The sequence below is a fragment of the Cicer arietinum genome, chromosome 8, assembly GCF_000331145.2.
Source record: "Cicer arietinum cultivar CDC Frontier isolate Library 1 chromosome 8, Cicar.CDCFrontier_v2.0, whole genome shotgun sequence".
In the NCBI taxonomy this organism is placed as follows: Eukaryota; Viridiplantae; Streptophyta; class Magnoliopsida; order Fabales; family Fabaceae; genus Cicer; species Cicer arietinum.
Window position 1 is genome coordinate 10278641 of NC_021167.2, and position 18415 is coordinate 10297055.

Genomic DNA, 18415 nt, shown 5'->3' on the forward strand with positions numbered 1-18415 from the left:
ATATGAAATTATGGGTGGGCATTTTACAGCGCTTTTTTGAGAAAGCGTTGTAAAATGCACACCCATATATGAAATTATGGGTGGGCATATTACATCGCTTTTTTGAGAAAGCGCTGTAAAATGCATACCCATATATGAAATTATGGGTGGGCATATTACAGCGCTTGTTTGAGAAAGCGTTGTAAACTGCACACCCATATATGAAATTATGGTTGGGCATTTTACAGCGCTTTTTTGAGAAAGCGCTGTAAAATGCAGACCATAATATGAAATTATGGGTGTGCATTTTACAGCGCTTGTGTTAAAAAGCGCTCTAAAAGCAGACCCATAACTCATATAATGGGGTGCATATTACAGCGCTTTTTTGTGAAGAAGCGCTGTAAAATGTGCATAACAAGCGCGCGTTGTATTTACATATTTTATAACGCTTTTTTAAAAGCGTTGTTGTATCATTTACAGCGCTCGATTCCACAACGCTTATTTTTTTGAAAAAGCGCTGTAAATGGCTTAAAAAAAGCGCTGTAAAATGTGTTTTTTCGCGTAGTGGTAGAAACCACGCACATAAAATAATTTATAATATATTCTATAATATATGTATTCTTTTTCATTTTATTTATCTTTATAATTTCCATTTTATTAACATTTATTATATTTAAGATTTTTTTCTTAGTATGGCCACGTAGGTAAGTTACACGTGTCACACTATCACATTTCGTGGTTATTTAATGACATATATTTTAGTGGTTAATGACATAAATATATAACTTTTATCAAATATTTAAAAAGTGGCTAATGACATGTATTTTATTTTAAAAATATTTTTGTAACACAATATACATATTATAAATATTTTATACATATATCTCATTAACTACTAAAGTTGGCATTAAAAAATTTATAATACTTCTTTAATAACTAAATTGCAGTATTCTAAAGTGGTTAATATTTTATATTTTAATAACTAATAAAATATATATTAAATAAGTAATTAATTATTTATATTTTTGTAATTAATGATATAAATTTATATATGTATCAAAAATAAATTTCAATTATTAAAATAAATCAAAAATAAATTTAAAAAAAAATATTGTTCACCGTATAAATACTTTATACATAGAATGTATGTCAAATGTACGTGTGTAAATATCATATCTATGTGTGTCCACCCATAAATAAACTACAAAATTGAAGATGCAGGGCAAAGTAGTAAATTGAGAGGATATGGCACTACCGCGTTTTAGTCAGAGTCTCATAATCTGATAGACTCGGTTTTTTCAACGGAGAAGCAAAAACTTTTCAAAGTCTCATATGATCCATGCTTTGACTTGTTGCATAAACCATCAAGACGATGATGCTTTCTGTTCAGAGCATGTCACAGGTAAGGTAAGAAGAACCTCCTTCAAAATTAAACTTTCTTAGCTTTTATATTTTTTAATATGCTCATTTTTGAGAATTACAAAATGAAATCAAAATTTTACTATCAAATATTAAACTTTCCAATTAATAAATTTTTTTTATTTTACAAGTGTCCTATACACACTTATTAGCTTGATTAAAAATTTAAAAGTGGGGTCTGGTGACTTCAATTCAACCATCATGTAAGAATGAGCAAGTGTGAAACCATAGTATATAAATAAAATTGGGGAGCAGGGAGGATAAACATAATCTTTTTTGGATTTGGAAATATTATTATGTTAGTATATTATGTTCATATTTTCTCTATCACTAAGGTTTGAATTCCGATCTTTTAACTCAAACCAGAGAGGATAAACATATGATATGATAAGATGTTATACAAAACATGAAATTAAGAGACAAATAGGAGAGGGATGGAGAGAGTTTTGCTACTTGCTAGAGGTGATCTTAGTTAAATTGGATGCTCTATAGTTGCAGTGTGGTGCTACAGTTGTAAGAACAGTTAAATTTAGTGAAAGAATTTAGGTACAAAACCAAAATCAACATTCATACTATGATGTCAATGTTCTTTTTAAAAGTCAAGGATTGCAACAAAAAAGTTAGGTAATTTAAGTACCCTCCATTTCTGCTTGCCTTTCATATACTAGATGTTACTTTTAGGAATGCTTTCTAACAGAAGGCTCCACTTCTTCTTCAAGTGACCTTTCTTCTCAGGATTAGAGTAAGTATTGGAATCTCACATCAATGAACTAGGATTTGTGCTAATGATAGCCTCTAAATAATAGATGTAGTACATGATTGAGTCTGTGGTGAAGTTGGCAAAATCACGGTGGCCTGTGGTTTTGGCAAAAACTACACTGAGTTTCAACAAAATCAAGGTGTCACCATGATTTCGCCAAATTTATCGCTAATTCAAACATTCATTTATTGTATTCTTTCAGCTTAAGCATAAAAAGCAATTATATCAAATATAATATTCAAAAATGAAGGAATAACCAGAGAAAGTGATTATAAATTCTCTTCTTTTTTCCACAGTTCCTTGTGAATAACCAACCAGAGAAAGTGACTCAGATTGTATCATCCCAAAAATGAAAAAAGTAGTCCCTCTGATCTTTTCTCAATACCTCACAATCTTTCTCATCAAATTTGCATTACTATCAGAAACTGTAATGGCAGAACCAAGGGCCAAGACAGTTTTCATAACATGTGGCAATATACTAGAGCACAACACAAGCATCTTTGTTCCAAATTTTGTTGCAACCATGGAGAAGATCAGCGAGCAGATGCGTACTACCGGCTTCGGCACAGCAGTTACAGGGACAGGACTTGATACTAACTATGGCCTAGCACAGTGTTATGGAGATCTTTCATTACTTGACTGTGTGTTGTGTTATGCTGAGGCACGCACGGTTCTTCCTCAGTGCTTCCCGTATAATTCCGGCCGCATTTACCTTGATGGTTGCTTCATGAGGTCTGAGAATTATAGTTTCTTTAATGAGTATACAGGACAAGGAGATAGAGCTTTGTGTGGGAATAGAACTAACAAGAACTTGGGTTTTCGAGCAGCAGCAAAGGAGGCAGTGCTAAGAGCAGTTCAAGGTGCACCCGAAAATAAAGGCTATGCTAGAGGGAAGGTTGATGTATCAGGAACAGCAAATGAATCTGTTTATGTTCTGGCTGATTGTTGGAGGAATTTAGACTCTAGGTCTTGCAAAGCATGTCTTGAGAAAGCATCTTCTTCGATATTGAGATGCCTGCCGGCATCAGAAGGTCGAGCGCTCAACACTGGATGCTTCATGAGGTACTCCAACAATGATTTCCTTAACAAGGAAGTGGAAAATGATAGTTCAGGAGGTAAATAAATAAATTGCAGCTCTTAACACTTTTAGTGTACTAAAAAAAATTATGCTAGGTTGCAGCTTCCTACATTGAGAAAAATTAACATAAACTTAGTGGTAAATCTTGATTGTGAGTCCAATTCGTTGTCTTGTGCAGGTAATGTATTGGTGATAGTGGTTGCAGTAGTCAGTTCGGTGATCGTCACGGTGGTTGTAGTGACTATCGGGGCATATATCTGCAAACAGAGATACATTCAAAAGAAAAGAAGAGGTAGGTATTTGACTCATAGCTTATCTCTATTTATTCATGATATAACTGCATATATACTTATATCATAGTTATAAATTATATTTTATTTTTCTAAGAGCTACACATTGTGTTGCAAACAAATTGTGGAATCATTAGCAGTTATAACACATCTGCATTAAGAATGGTGACCGATCCAAATGGTCATTCTGATTTACAGGATCAAATGACGCAGAAAAGTTAGCCAAGACTCTTCAACATAAAAGCTTGAATTTCAAGTACTCTACATTGGAAAAAGCTACAGGATCTTTTAACGACGATAACAAGTTAGGGCACGGAGGATTTGGAACAGTTTATAAAGTATTTCTGTTATCTGAAGACCTATAAGTATAACACCACCATTTTACATATCAAGCGATTTGTAACAATTTAGCTGTTGCAGGGAGTTTTACCTGATGGAAGACAGATTGCTATCAAGAGGTTATATTTCAACAACAGACATAGAGCAGCTGATTTCTACAATGAAGTCAACATAATTAGTGGTGTGGAACACAAGAATCTAGTTAGACTATTAGGATGCAGTTGTTCGGGACCCGAAAGCTTGCTTGTATATGAATATCTTCCCAACAGAAGTCTCGATCGCTTCATTTTTGGTAACGTCTGAATTCATGCTGTAATTTCGACGATTAATTCATGCTTGTTAACGCATCACTTCAACCATTATGTGATTGTAATCAATTTAACATAATCTGAACTAAATATAATTGTTTCTTATACATGACAGATAAAAACAAGGGCAAAGAACTAAACTGGGAAAAGAGATATGAAATTATTATTGGGACAGCTGAAGGATTAGTTTACCTGCATGAGAACTCCAATGTCCGGATAATTCATAGAGATATAAAAGCCAGCAACATCCTATTGGATGCAAAGTTTCGAGCTAAAATTGCAGATTTTGGTTTGGCCAGATCCTTTCAAGAAGACAAGAGTCACATAAGTACAGCTATTGCAGGAACTTTGTAAGTACTGCATTTTTTGGTAAATACTAACAGTTTTGAATAAATCTAAATCATATAGGAAATTATATTTATATCTGAAATAATCATGTACTCTTTTATTCCTGGACCTGCAGAGGGTATATAGCTCCAGAGTATCTAGCACATGGTCAGTTAACAGAAAAGGCAGACGTATATAGTTTTGGAGTATTACTGCTCGAGATAGTTACCGGCAGACTGAACAACAGAAGCAAAGAATCAGAATATTCAGACAGCTTAATTATAGTGGTCAGTTGCATATTTTCCTTTATTGTTTTGTTATGATTGTTGTTCAACTGTTACATCAATCTTGGTTAAGACAGTATTAAGTTTTAAACTAACTTTTTTTTTTCTAACTTGCAACATCAGACATGGAAGCATTTTCAGTTGGGGACTGCCGAACAACTATTTGACCCAAATATCGAGTTGCACGACAATGACAACAATAGTGATGTTATTAAGAATGAGATTTTAAGAGTGATTCACATAGGACTTCTTTGCACCCAAGAGGTTCCTTCGTTACGACCAACTATGTCAAAGGCGTTACAGATGCTAAGCAAGAATGAGGAGCATCTTGATCTTGTTGCTCCCTCTAATCCACCATTCCTAGATGAGAGTACCATGGAACTCCATGATACAAATGGTGACCCATTTTATCACCTCAAGGAAAATGATTCAATAGCTACTATTTCCCATAGCTCTTTCTATGCCAGGTGACCATGAGAATGCAGAGAAAACCACTGCACACAGCGAGTATATGGTGCCGCAAGTAAATTGGCTTTGGCTTGGAACTATGACTCTGAAGGTTGCTAACAATGCATCTGATGAATTGCTATTTCAAATGAATACTTCAGGAAAAAGGAGATGTTCAAGCCAAGTTTTCAATAGGATTATAGGAAGCAAACAATGTATACTGTATAGTGCCATGATTCAACATTTACTATAGAATTTTGATTAATGTGTAATGTAGCAGCTCATAACTACTAGTTTGGAATTTTGAGCATCATGAAAGCACCATTGTTTGAGAAAGATAATAATACAGGTATTTATACTAATCCGTCTCCCTCATATGTCCCCTTTGTTATCAAGTCCCTTGAGTTGCTTTCAAGATCTGCTAGAAATATCTGCTTTGCTTATTTCAAGGGTTTTGATTATGACAATCAGTAAGGTATAAGGTTATTTCGATGAAATCTACCTCATCTTTTTTCATCAAGAGTAAACACTTGGTTACAAGAAGATCATTATCAGAGCAAGATCATAGAAGCATCGGTAAGAATGCAATTAGAAACGCTTATGAGAGTTATCTCTTAAAGTATCTACATCTTAAGGCAAGAAGTGGCAGATCAGGTTACATCAAAAGGCACAGTTAACATTGTCTTTGATGTTAAATTCTTCTCATCTTGGTGATGGTAAAACTCAATTAGTTGAGTCTTATCTTGGTCACTTTTGCTCAAAGACCAAGTTAGTGAAAGAGATTGGAATCCCAAACTGAAGCCTCCTCATCTATCTCCTTTTTCTTTCTAGAGAAATCAAGTCCTTAGAAGAGTATTAGCTAGTTTTCTTTTTCATTTGTTGTCCTTGTTGTTTGGTCTGTTTTCTTCCTGTCTCCTTAGGACTAAATTTTATTTCTTTGTAATGTGTTTGGCATGATGATGATGGTTTTCTTTCTCAACCATTTTGTTTGATGACAAATGGAGAGGAAAGGAAATAAAGAGAACAAAGTGCTGATTTTTATCGAGTTTTGAACGTGTTTTCAGGTCAAAAATGTTGGTTTAATAAACTTTGGCTATTTTTTTATTTGGCTTAAATATAATTTTAATCATTTATGTTTTACTTAATATTCATTTTGGTCATTCACATTTTTTAATTAATTTTCATCCTTATCTTTTATAAGTGATTTATTTTAGTCTTTATCACAATCACAATAAAAATTATAATATTTGATCATTGAAATCTCTTCTAACAATTGTGAATAATTATCCGCTATATTATTCTTCAAAAAAACATTCATTTAATCCAATAATAGATTTACACTTGAAAAAATTCTTCTTGCATGTTTTAAAACGTATATAAATTCTTTAAAATGAAGACCATTTATTAGAGTTTTTTGTATTTTCATCTCGTCTTTGTTAAGTTTACATACTTAACTTAGTGATCAAATATTAGACCTCAACAGTTCATGACAATAATCATACAATTGTTTGAAAGGAGTATGATAAAAAAGACTGTCATTCATCATTTATAAAAGATAAAGGACGAAACTAAATTAAAAAACAATAAATGACCAAAACGAATATTTGATAAAAGATAAAAAAAACTTAAATTATATTTAAGCTTTTTTTATTTCAAAAGATTTTTAAATTGAGAACTATTAATGTAAGTGTTTTGTGTAGAGGTAAATGTCTTGGTCAGCTGCGGGTGGGAACAGAACTAACAAGAACTCAAGTTTTCGAGCAGCAGCGAACGAGGCAATGCTAAGATCAGTTCTAGACGCACACAAAGATAAAGGCTATGCTAAAGGGAAGGTTGATGTATCAGGAACAGCAAATGAATCTGTTTATGTTCTAGCTGATTGTTGGAGGAATTTGGACTCTAGGTCTTGCAAAGCATGTCTTGAGAAAGCATGACTGGAACATTATCTTGAAACATTGCCAATAGAATTAATTAACAGAAGAATGTTAGGCAATAAGAGAACTGAGGTTAGATTGTTAATAGTTCATTTGAATTAACAGAAGAGTTTATATTTATACATCCTGAATATAGTCCACACCAGAAAAAAGAGGGGGAGGTTGGAATCTTTTGTTACATAAGATGATTCCTAAATCTCATCTAATTTTTAGCTACCAAGCAGCCCATGAGACCTCCGCCGATCTCATAATGTTGGGCGGTAGAAAATCCTACTTCTAAAGCAAGTTTCTCCAATTCCTGCCCTGTATCAAAGGAGGATTGTTATATTAGGTGGTCAACATGATAAATTTCTAACATCAATATACATGATAGCTTATTTTTTCTTACTAAACACGAGAATGAATCGCATGAGTTTCGCTTGCTCATAATCAAGCATGTTCGTTTAAATGCTTGATCTAATTCAATTGAAAACAAACCTGTTAAGAATTCTCTTATTGAACTCTTGAGATATCTGTATTCTTCTGAAAGACCATAAACAGAGGCTACAGGGACAACAATATTGTCAATCATCAACTCCTAGCATGAGAAAGTATGTAGCAGTTAGACGTTCAGTTCACAACAGAAATCAAAAACACAAAAGCAAGTTAATATTGTAATTTAATACTCAGTTGTGTGAAACTGGTGAGTAGATTAGACTTATTTATGCATAAAGAAGAGCCACTACTATGCAGACTATATATATTAAAAAGTATATCTAATGCAAAGCAACAACTAGTAAGACTAAGTATACCGTAATTGAAGAAGCTAGTGGCTCATTGCTTTTATTAAAGTCAAGGATTGACACTGTGGAACCTGGAAAGAAAAAAGAAAGCACGGCATGTGTCAAAATTTATATAAACACCAATCAAGATATTAATGAGTTGAGATATAACAGCTACCGGGCTTCAGCACACGTAAAATTTCCTGCATGGCTTTTTGCTTATTAACAACGTTTCGAAGACCATATCCCATAGTGATTGCATCAAACCAATCATCAGCAAATGGTAAGTCAAGAGCATCACCTTCAACCCACCTAGGATGCAACATATGATTAAGGCTTTCCTATTATAATATCACTAAGGTAAAAACTTGATCACAAAAGTACTCTTCACTATAATTTCTATTTTTGCTTTAAATAATAGGACATGGAGAAGAAAAAAAATGAATGATTAAATGAGGACAGAGTAATTTTCTCTCTTAAAAATACTTTAAGGCTGTTATCTAATCTAATGTCAGCACACGGCAAAAGTTACCCATGCTCACTCAATATTCTTGAGGCAATTCTTTGTAGACGACCGCGATGAGGCGACCATTAGCTGCTCCTTTGAAAAATCAAGACCAATCACCTGCGACCCAAAAGATTCATAAGACCATAATTTCACCACAAAAACTACTAGTGTAATTTGATCTGTTTTACCGATAAGGTCTACGGTTCGAGTCCTTATAGCCCTAATATTCCTCCAGATACTACTCAGATTTAGATTTAGATTTAGTATCTAATATCTGTCATTACAAATATATTCGATTTTGATATAGTACTAAAATAGTATTTAATATTTTTCAAATATTAATTACCCTATAGTCATAATAGTATAGTATAAATATACTATAAATACTTTTATGTTAATGTATCTTGAAATTAACTAAATCTTTACCACAATCTTTCTCTCTTGAACTATTTTACATATTTTTCCACATAATGACAAACTCACTATAGTGTCTTGCAATTAAGTTGGGTGATTAACTCCAATGTTATTTTCCCTAACTTTTTTGTAACAAATCTAATTGCAAAAAGATGGTCTTTATGAATATGTTTTGATGCACATGTGACAACACAATGACCATGATTCAAAACTAAAAGTACCCGCACGCAACTGCAAAGATTAATCTCTGAAAGTAACTTAGATTCACTAACAGTCTAACATAGTTAACAAATCCTCAAAATACAAAGAGAGAAGAAAACCTTGCCATCGGAACCAACTTTATTAGATAAGAGAAATGCTAAATCACCACTTCCACAGCACACATCCAACACACGGTCTCCCAGTTTTGCACTGTTCCCAAATTCACACAAACATTAAACACTTTATTTATTTTTTATAATAATTTAATAAAATGGAATCAAAACGGATTTGATCAGAAGATAGTTACCGAGACCAAGAAACTGACATTCGCTTCCAAATACGGTGCTGACCCAAGCTCAACAAATCATTCAACTGCACAAACATACAAACAGATCGTGTTACTTTGTTTATTAAATAGATGAGAGAAAAGAGAAGAGGGGCGCACGTTATCATAGACAGGAGCAATGCGGCTAAAAAGCGCCTGGCGGTCGTTGGCGCAGCGAACGGGTGTTGGTCGGAATGTGGAGATAGGATAAGGAGCAAGCATCATCTGTAGTCTGTTTCCACGTCTGAAATTACCACATACACCCTTCAATTTTAAATATAAAAGAAAGCTAGATTAGATATGCTACTCTTTCGTTTTTCCCACTTATCATTTTCCCTTTTCAAATTTAGATTTTAGATTCATCACACTATTAAGAATTTGGTTAGAATTAATGTGATAAATGATTAGGAGCTTTAAGATATTGGACAAGGAAAAAGATATATTTTGGTAGAGGAATATAAGAGAACTATCTAATTAGTTAGAAGTAATTATTTTTAAAGTTTGTAATTAGTTTGTTGTTAGAGGTTGTTAGTACTAGTAACAAAATTCTATATTCTCTCCATTTTGTATAAATAGGATAGTCATATTTATTTTATATAAAGACAAATCACTTTTGTATTCTGTATATATAGTGTACTTTTTCAGTCAATAAGAAATAAAGTTTTTAATATGGTTTCATACAATTCAATCTTTAATATAGTATTATAAAACTTCGGTTCATAGATCCAAAATTTATTCTCTCTTTTTTTGCTTAATCTTCGTTCCACTCTCCAAATCCACTATTATGTTAGTTCATTCTATTTCTACATTATTCAATTCTGATAAAGAAGATCTTGTTCATAAACCTACAAAATCCACCATGGAGGATTTCGTTCAGGTTATTCGCTTTAAAGGACCACAACAATTTATACATATGTTAGCCATCAAACTATCTAATAAGAACTATTTGTTGTAGAATCAACAAGTTGACGATGTCATCAATGCGCACAAGCTACATCGTTTTGTGGTGAATCCCAAAATTCCTCCCAAATTCGAATATGAATTAGATTGTCTTATCATCTAAGTATTTGATTAATATCAATTTTGGTTAGTAAAGGATGGAATGCTTTTTCCTTGGCTCATTTCGTCTCTTTTAGAGGAAATATTACCATGCATGATTGAACGCAAACATTCTTGGGAATTTTGGGATAAAATTCATAAGTATTTTCACTCTCATTTGAAAGCTAAAATTCGTCAGTTGCAATCTCAACTCAAGAACGCCAAGAAAGGTTTGCGCACCATCTCCGAATATCTACTTCGAATTAAATGAATTATTGATTCTTTACAGGCTGTTGAAGATCCCGTTTCTGATCGAGAACACATTGATGGGATACTTGAAGGATTGCTTGAAGACTACAATCTGTTTGTTATGATGATTTACAATAAAACTGATTTTCCACATGTTGATGACATTGAAGCCTTGCTTGTTATTCAAGAAATTCAGTTTGAAAAACTCAAGCAAGAGTTATCTACATTGTCTGTTACATAAAATATCGCAAAAACAAGTAATGATCAAAATCCTAATTCTCATAATTATAAAGCCGCCTCAAATCAATTCAATCAAGATGGATCAACTCGTTGCAGTAAAGGTTGTGAATATCATGGGGGGTGAGGTTGATCTAGAGGATGTGATGGCACTAGACCTACATGCCAATTATGCAACATGTATGGTCATGTTGCCCTTCACTGTTGGCACGAATTTAAGCAAGATTTATCCCCTAATTCATTGAATTTTCCTTCTCAAAAACAGAATCTCAATTTGACTACATCTAGGTCAAACTCTCAACCTGTCAATCCATTAGCAAATTTGACAATGCAACACCAACCTTCAACTTCTGAAAATTCTCATCCCCTTAATTTTGATGCACAATCTTGGAATCCAAACTATGGGGTTTCACATCATCTTACTACAGATCTACAAAACCTCACTCAAAGTATTCCCTACAATGGCTCCCATCAAGTTTTAATGGGCAACAAATAAGGTTTGCACATTAAATTTGTTGGCTCTTTTATTCATTACTTCAATTGCTCACCTTACACCAAATTTACATTAACCAATTCATTGCATGTTCCCCATATAAATAAAAATCTTGTCTCAATGTCTAAATTTGTCAAACATAACAAGGTTTATTTTGAATTTCATCTATATGTTTGGTTAAATAGCATGAATCTGACCAAGTCTTCTTAAATGGTTCAGTTGAAGCTAATGGTCTCTATTCCTTCAAGAATTTGTAGATTCATAATATTGTTGAGTTTTTTAAACCTGTTTTTCATTTTGCTTCATGTTTTCATATTTTTTCTAATAAATCTTGTACTTACTTTACAATTGTTGATCAACTTTCTCTTTGGCATAATAGACTAGACCATTCACACTTGAATATTTTAAAATATGTCCTACAATTATGTAAGAAACTTTTTTCTAGTAAAACTCAATTGAATTTGTGTAATGTATGTTGTATGGGGAAATCAAATAGGTTGCATACACCATCTTCTACCACTACATACATAACACCTTTTAAAGTTATGCATACTAATCTATGGAGACTTGCACCCTGTACATCTTCAAATGGATATATCTATTACATTACCTTTGTTGACATTTATACCAAATATGTTTTGATATATTTTCTTAAACAAAAAGCACGTGCCTTACAAGCCTTTAAGCAATTTTTATAATATATCCAAACCCAATTTTCACACAAAGTTAAGGTTGTGAAAAGTGATTGGGGTGGTGAATTCAGGCTTTTTTCCAATATGTTGCATAACTTTGGCATTGTGCATAGAATTACGTGCCCACGCACTTCTCATCAAAATGGTTTGGTTGAAAGAAAACACAGACATATAGTGGAAATGGGATTATCATTACTTGCTTGTGCTTTAGTACCATTACAATATTGGGACCATGCGTTTACTAATTCTGTTTGTGTTATAAATAGACTGCCTACAACCAATCTTACTAAATTTACCTCACCTTACCATGTTTTATACAAGAAAACATATGTTTATCATTTCTCCACCTGAAAAGTGATTGGGGTGGTGAATTCAGGCCTTTTTCCAATATGTTGCATGACTTTGGCATTGTGCATAGAATTACGTGCCCACGCACTTCTCATCAAAATGGTTTGGTTGAAAGAAAACACAGACATATAGTGGAAATGGGATTATCATTACTTGCTTGTGCTTTAGTACCATTACAATATTGGGACCATGCGTTTACTAATTCTGTTTGTGTTATAAATAGACTGCCTACAACCAATCTTACTAAATTTACCTCACCTTACCATGTTTTATACAAGAAAACATATGTTTATCATTTCTCCACCTGACACTAGTTTCTTCCACATCATAAAAGAGCCATAGACTACAAATGAGTATTTACAGTAAAGGAAAATCCATATGACATTATTTAGAAGTATAAAGCCAGATTGTGGCGAAATGGATCCATCAAATATAGACCTGTCAAAACGGGCTATCCGACTTATTTAGGGGATGCCTTAACGGGTTGTGGACTTATTTGGACTGGGCCAAAAAGCCCTATTATAATATGGACTGGTAAAATACTACTCGAGCCCGGCCCTAGACGAGTTGCAGGCTGGGCGAGTAGCCCGCATATTTTTTAATTTTTATTTATTATATTATTAATTTCTTTGCGGTTCTTTTAATTTGAAAATTTTCTTCATGCCCATTTAAAAACAATTACAATATATTCTTTATACATTAAATATGAATCAATTTGAACGAGTTTAAATTGTAAATGGATATTCAACTCAAGAAGGCAAGTGCAACTAAAATATGATATTCTAGATCATTAAAAATAAACAATAAAATAACACACTAACTAAGTTCGGAAATCGGATTTTCCAATTGACACAAACTTGATTCAAAATTTTCAAAGCAACACACAAATTAAAATAAGTTCAAATTGCTAAAAACAACTTAGATTTGTCTAGCATGGCACAAATGAAAAACTCAAACCAAATTTAAATACAGTGTTAAATAGTTATAATATAACTTTGAAATAAATCCTTTTAGACTCCTCGAGCAATGTTCATATTTTTCAAAGTGTTGGATGGTTGTCCACTTTGATCATTTTGATTTGTATCACTGTCATTGTCATATTCTACAAAATAAATAAATTGATTGTTAAAAATATATAACCAACTACATGTGCACAAGAGAGTTTGAACTGATTCATATTTCAATGAACTTCTATACTTGTTCAAAACTCGAGAGCCAATACTAAAAGCATATTCAAATGCCACCGTGGTTATTGGAACACTCAATACACCATAAGCCATCCTTGCAAGATTAGGACATCTACGACTTTTTTCTTTCCAATAAGCCAATATATCAAAACCAGCTGATGGAGGCATCTTTTGCTCATCTAAATAAGAATCAAGTTCAGATTTTTCAGCATTAGAATTTGTTTGGCTTTCATGTTCTTTAAATTCCTACAAGTTATTCAATCAAGTTACAAATTATTTAAACAAATAATGACAATATTCAATTTTATAAAAATTAATTAATCGAAAGAAAGAACAAATGACATTACTTCGCATATGTATAATAATGTATCTATCTTTTCTCATCCAAAAGTAGGTTGCACTTGTGAGCCACTTTTATTAAAAGGAATCCCATGTTTGACATACTCGATGTAGAGATTATGCAAGCTCATCTCGACCCTTTCAACCTTCGTCTTACTAGTGAGTGGATCAAGTTTATGATACACAAATTTCAAAAAATTGAGCGTTTTGGTTGGATCAAGAATAGCCCCAAATGCCAAGATCACATTATACTCACTTCAATACTTGTCAAATTTCTCTCTCGTGTTTATAGCCATTTCTTCAATAACTTGATCTTCACTATTCAAATAAACATTTAAAAGACACCCTATCTTTCTTATTTCTCCAAAGTGCAAATTTGATATAGGATAAGAAGATTCAGAGATCAAGTTTGTAATATTATAAAATGGCTTCAAAAGCTCACACATTATTTCAGCTCGTCTCCACTCATCACTTGAAGGACAACACTTAAAATTTCTTCCATTCACACTTTGCTTAATCTTATGCAATGCATCACTAATTGTCTTCAATTCATCTTGCACAATGAGGTTCAAGATATGATCACAACATCTTATATGAAAGAATTTTCCATTAAGCAACGAGCTATTTGACAATCCTAAGTGTTCTTTCAAAAAGTTTTGCATATTATCATTTACATAAGCATTATCCAAAGTGATGGAAAAACATTTTTTTTTCTATGCTCCAATCATTCAACATTTCAAGCACCTTTAATGTTAATTCTCGCTCTGTATGTGGGGGTTCCATGTGAGCAAATGCTAGAATCTTATTTTGCATCTTTCAATTTTCATCTACATAATGAGTCTTTAAAGAAATAAAACATTCATTGGTGCATACAGTCCAACAATCAGAAGTCAAGCAAAATCTCCCACAAATTTGAGTCAATTGTAATTTAAAAGTTTTGTTTTTCATCCTCATAAATTTTCAAAACATATTTGGAAGATGTATTTCATGAAACAAAAGAGCAATCATCATTCAAAAATTTCTGGTATTTTCTAAAAACCCTCAACTCAACCATATTAAATGGTGTACCGTGTGTGATCATCATTTCAGCTAAGATTTCACGAATAAACTTAGGGTCAAATTTTTTCCTTTTCAATTTTCCATTAGCACCAATAAGCATATCACCCACATCATGATACTTATGGACCCTTTTACAATTATCAATATGACGACATAAATGAGAAGTTTCATTAGTTGAAACACAACACAATAATTTTTCACACCCCTTACATCTACATCTTTATTTTCCATCTATAACACCAACTTTTACAAGATATTTCCAAACTACAGATATTTGTGTCTTACTTATTTTTGTTTGTAGTTTAGAAGACACTTCTTGATTAGTGTCATCAATAGCAGTTACATTAGGTTGAGTTTAAGCTGACAATGGTATTCTTTGAGGTTCCTTAGCTTTATTAGTCTCATCATCAAGTATTTCAACACTATCACTACTATTTTCCATATTGCAAGAAGGCACAAACTATAATCCCTAAAAATCATAATATCAAATAAGAACGAACAAACAACATGAAGATAGTAAATCAAAATAAACAAACAACATGAAGTACTTCAAAGATCCATGGTAACAAATTTCATAAAGAATAAATACACATATACACATTAAAAATAGCACAAGTAAAAAAATGTCATAGATTGAGCAACAACACAAAAAGATACAAGTAAATCTGCCATAGCAAGAACATAGTCAAATGGTGAAAATTGAAACAAAGAATAACAAAAAGAATCTGAGTAGTATTAACAATGAGATCGACGACACAAGGAGACAACACAATGAAGCCAACACAAGGATGACAATACACATAGGGATGCTGGGATTAGATTGATACCGACATAAATTGAACACAAATTGATGTTGCGATGAAAAAGGTAACGTGAAGAAGGAATGATGTTATGAATGGTGATTGATGTTGAGATGGATGTCGTCGCTGGACTCACTGCTTTGGAGTGAATGTAATTATTTTGGAAACAATTAGAATTAGTCACTGCCTTGCTCGTGGAGTGAGATAAGTGAGACTGTGAGACAATGAGGGTGCCATCACATTACCCTTCAAAATAGGGTTTGTTGTATCTTTGTGAATTTTTTAAAAAATTGGACCCAACCCAAGTTAATTTTTGTTTGATTGGACCTTTTTTTTAAGGCTAATTTTTCTATTTTTATTTTTTTTAAATTGATTATGTGGGCTACCTGATACCCATACGGGCTAACCTAAATGGGTAACGAGTTTATTCAAACTAGGCTCAAAAGTCTTGAAAAAATTTGGGTTGAAACTATGTAGGCTCAAGACCTGTGTTTTAGCGGGCTAGACGGACTATTAAAGTTACTATTAAAGTTTTTTTAATATGATTTTTATTTCAAGGAAACATTTTCCCTAGTTATAAAACAAGTTACTATTAAAGTTCTCATTATTGGGTCTAGTCCTCGATTAATTCAAGATCTGACCTCTAAAATCAACACCCAGTTTGTCCTGAAATAATTGGGATCATTGGATTATTTTCTTGGCATTAAGGTAAAACATTTAGCAAATAGCTCTATTATTTTGTCACAAGGCAAATGTATTTGTGATTTGTTTGTTAGGTCAAACATGGCTGATACAAAGGGAATCTCATTTCCAATGGTAACCTCTTGTAAACTTAGAAATTTTGGAACTTATTCTCTATATGATCCAACTATGTATAGATCCATAGTTGTAGCTTTTCAGTATGATACTCTTATTCATTTAGAAATTGTATATAGTGTAAATAAAGATCTTGTTGATTTATGTCTAAGCTATTGGAATCACATTAGAAAGAAGTAAAAAGAATTATGAGATATCTTAAAGGTCCTGTTGATTATGGTTTAATACAACAACCAGGAAAACTAGACTTGCCTTTTACTTTAACTGCATACAATGATGCTGATTGAACTAATGATCCTAATGATATAAGATCTACTTCAAGTTCATGTATATTATTTTGTCCCAATCTTGTCATGTGGTCCTCTAAGAAGCAACATATGATTGATAGATCAAGTGCTGAAGTTGAATATTGTAGTTTAGCTCATACTGTTGCAGAATTAACTTGGATTCAATCTCTTTTATTTGAGGATCAAATTTCTGCCTAGTGTGCTTGATGGTAACATTAGTGCTATAATGTGGTAACATTAGTGCTAGATCAAGCAACATATGATTGCTAGATCAAGTACTGAAGTTGAATATTGTAGTTTAGCTCATACTGTTGCAGAATTAACTTGGGATTCAATCTCTTTTATCTGAGGATCAAATTTCTGCCTATTGTGCTTGATGGTAACATTAATGCTATAATGTTGTCTCACAAACTGATTCTACATTACAGAACAAAACATATGGAGCTTGGTATTCATTTCGTATGTAAAAAGGTTATTTCTAAGAAGCTCAACATTCAACATGCTCCATCTACATCTCAACTTGCTGACTCATTTACAAAGTTTATTTTCTCCTCAAAATTCATGTTTTAAGGCTCAAACTCAAAGTGTCTTCCTTATGTAATCCTCGTTAAATTTGGGGAGCGGGATGGGGTATTAGATAACTATTCAATTAATTAGAAGCTACTTAAAACTAATAACACAATTTTTTATTATTTGCATCTTGTATCAATAGGATAGTCTTACTCCTTCTATCTAAAGAAAATTCACTTTTGTATTCAGCACACATAGTCTGCTTTTCTATCAATGAGAAACAAAGTTCTTGAATATGATTTCATACGGTTCAGTCTTTAACAAGGAAGAAAATCCAAAAATTCAATCGTTCAATTTGATCCTTATGTTGAGAGTCACACCTACACTTAACATGTCAACTCAAATTGTGTAATAGAATAATTTAATAAAATGACTAAATTGATTGACATCTTACAAATTTAGGAACGATTTGATAATTCGTAAATTTCAGCCACTAAAAATATTGACTCTTAATTTTTTTTCAAGGACCAATTTGGTAATTTACTTTAGTTAAAATTGAACCTAGTAACTTAAAATGGTGTTTATATTTATGAACAAATTTTTCTCAATTAATTTTTATAATTAAGAACATATGCAGTAAGATTTTACTGAAAAACAGATAAACATACTTGTTAGTATCCTCCTACACGATAGTAATAATAACAGAAATTATATTTTGACTCGCAAATTTTAAATAAAAAACAAAATAACTTAAATCGTTAATGTATCCAATATGTTGTTAATTACATTAAGTAAATGATTAATGAATAGCACAATGTATCAACACTCATTAACCATAATTTAGAACGTCGTTAACCATAATTTAGAACGTCATTAACAAAATATACATGATAATCATTTTATTCATCCAAATCATGCTCAAAATAAATGATTTTCATATTTCCAAAAATAAATTATAATTATTAACCAAAATATGTGTTCAAATA

General features: G+C 32.3%; 2 protein-coding genes and 1 long non-coding RNA gene across 4 annotated transcripts; 1 reads left to right on the forward strand and 2 right to left on the reverse strand.

The window, feature by feature from the left end:
* Positions 1-2403: 2403 nt before the first annotated feature.
* LOC140919027 (uncharacterized) lies at positions 2404-4504 on the reverse strand. The gene is made up of 3 exons (XR_012161589.1): positions 4366-4504; positions 3347-4175; positions 2404-3239 (listed from the first exon to the last, which is right to left on the reverse strand). It is a non-coding gene; the product is annotated as an uncharacterized lncRNA (long non-coding RNA).
* On the forward strand, positions 2508-6284 carry LOC101511391 (cysteine-rich receptor-like protein kinase 2). The gene is made up of 7 exons (XM_004489742.4): positions 2508-3273; positions 3415-3528; positions 3725-3864; positions 3947-4157; positions 4289-4523; positions 4637-4787; positions 4908-6284. Exons 1-7 carry the CDS (start codon positions 2508-2510, stop codon positions 5253-5255), a joined length of 1965 nt encoding a protein of 654 aa, XP_004489799.1. The 3' UTR covers positions 5256-6284.
* Positions 6285-7238: 954 nt separating this feature from the next.
* LOC101512362 (2-phytyl-1,4-beta-naphthoquinone methyltransferase, chloroplastic) lies at positions 7239-9717 on the reverse strand. 2 transcript variants are annotated; one of them, XM_027331831.2, is made up of 8 exons: positions 9495-9717; positions 9357-9421; positions 9169-9259; positions 8469-8551; positions 8105-8238; positions 7957-8018; positions 7643-7742; positions 7239-7463 (listed from the first exon to the last, which is right to left on the reverse strand). In XM_027331831.2, exons 1-8 carry the CDS (start codon positions 9597-9599, stop codon positions 7411-7413), a joined length of 693 nt encoding a protein of 230 aa, XP_027187632.1. In that variant the 5' UTR covers positions 9600-9717; the 3' UTR covers positions 7239-7410. The 2 variants fall into 2 exon arrangements, with proteins under 2 accessions (XP_027187632.1, XP_004489801.1); XM_004489744.4 differs by having other exon boundaries at positions 7239-7468; positions 9495-9714.
* Between the last annotated feature and the right edge of the window lie 8698 nt (positions 9718-18415).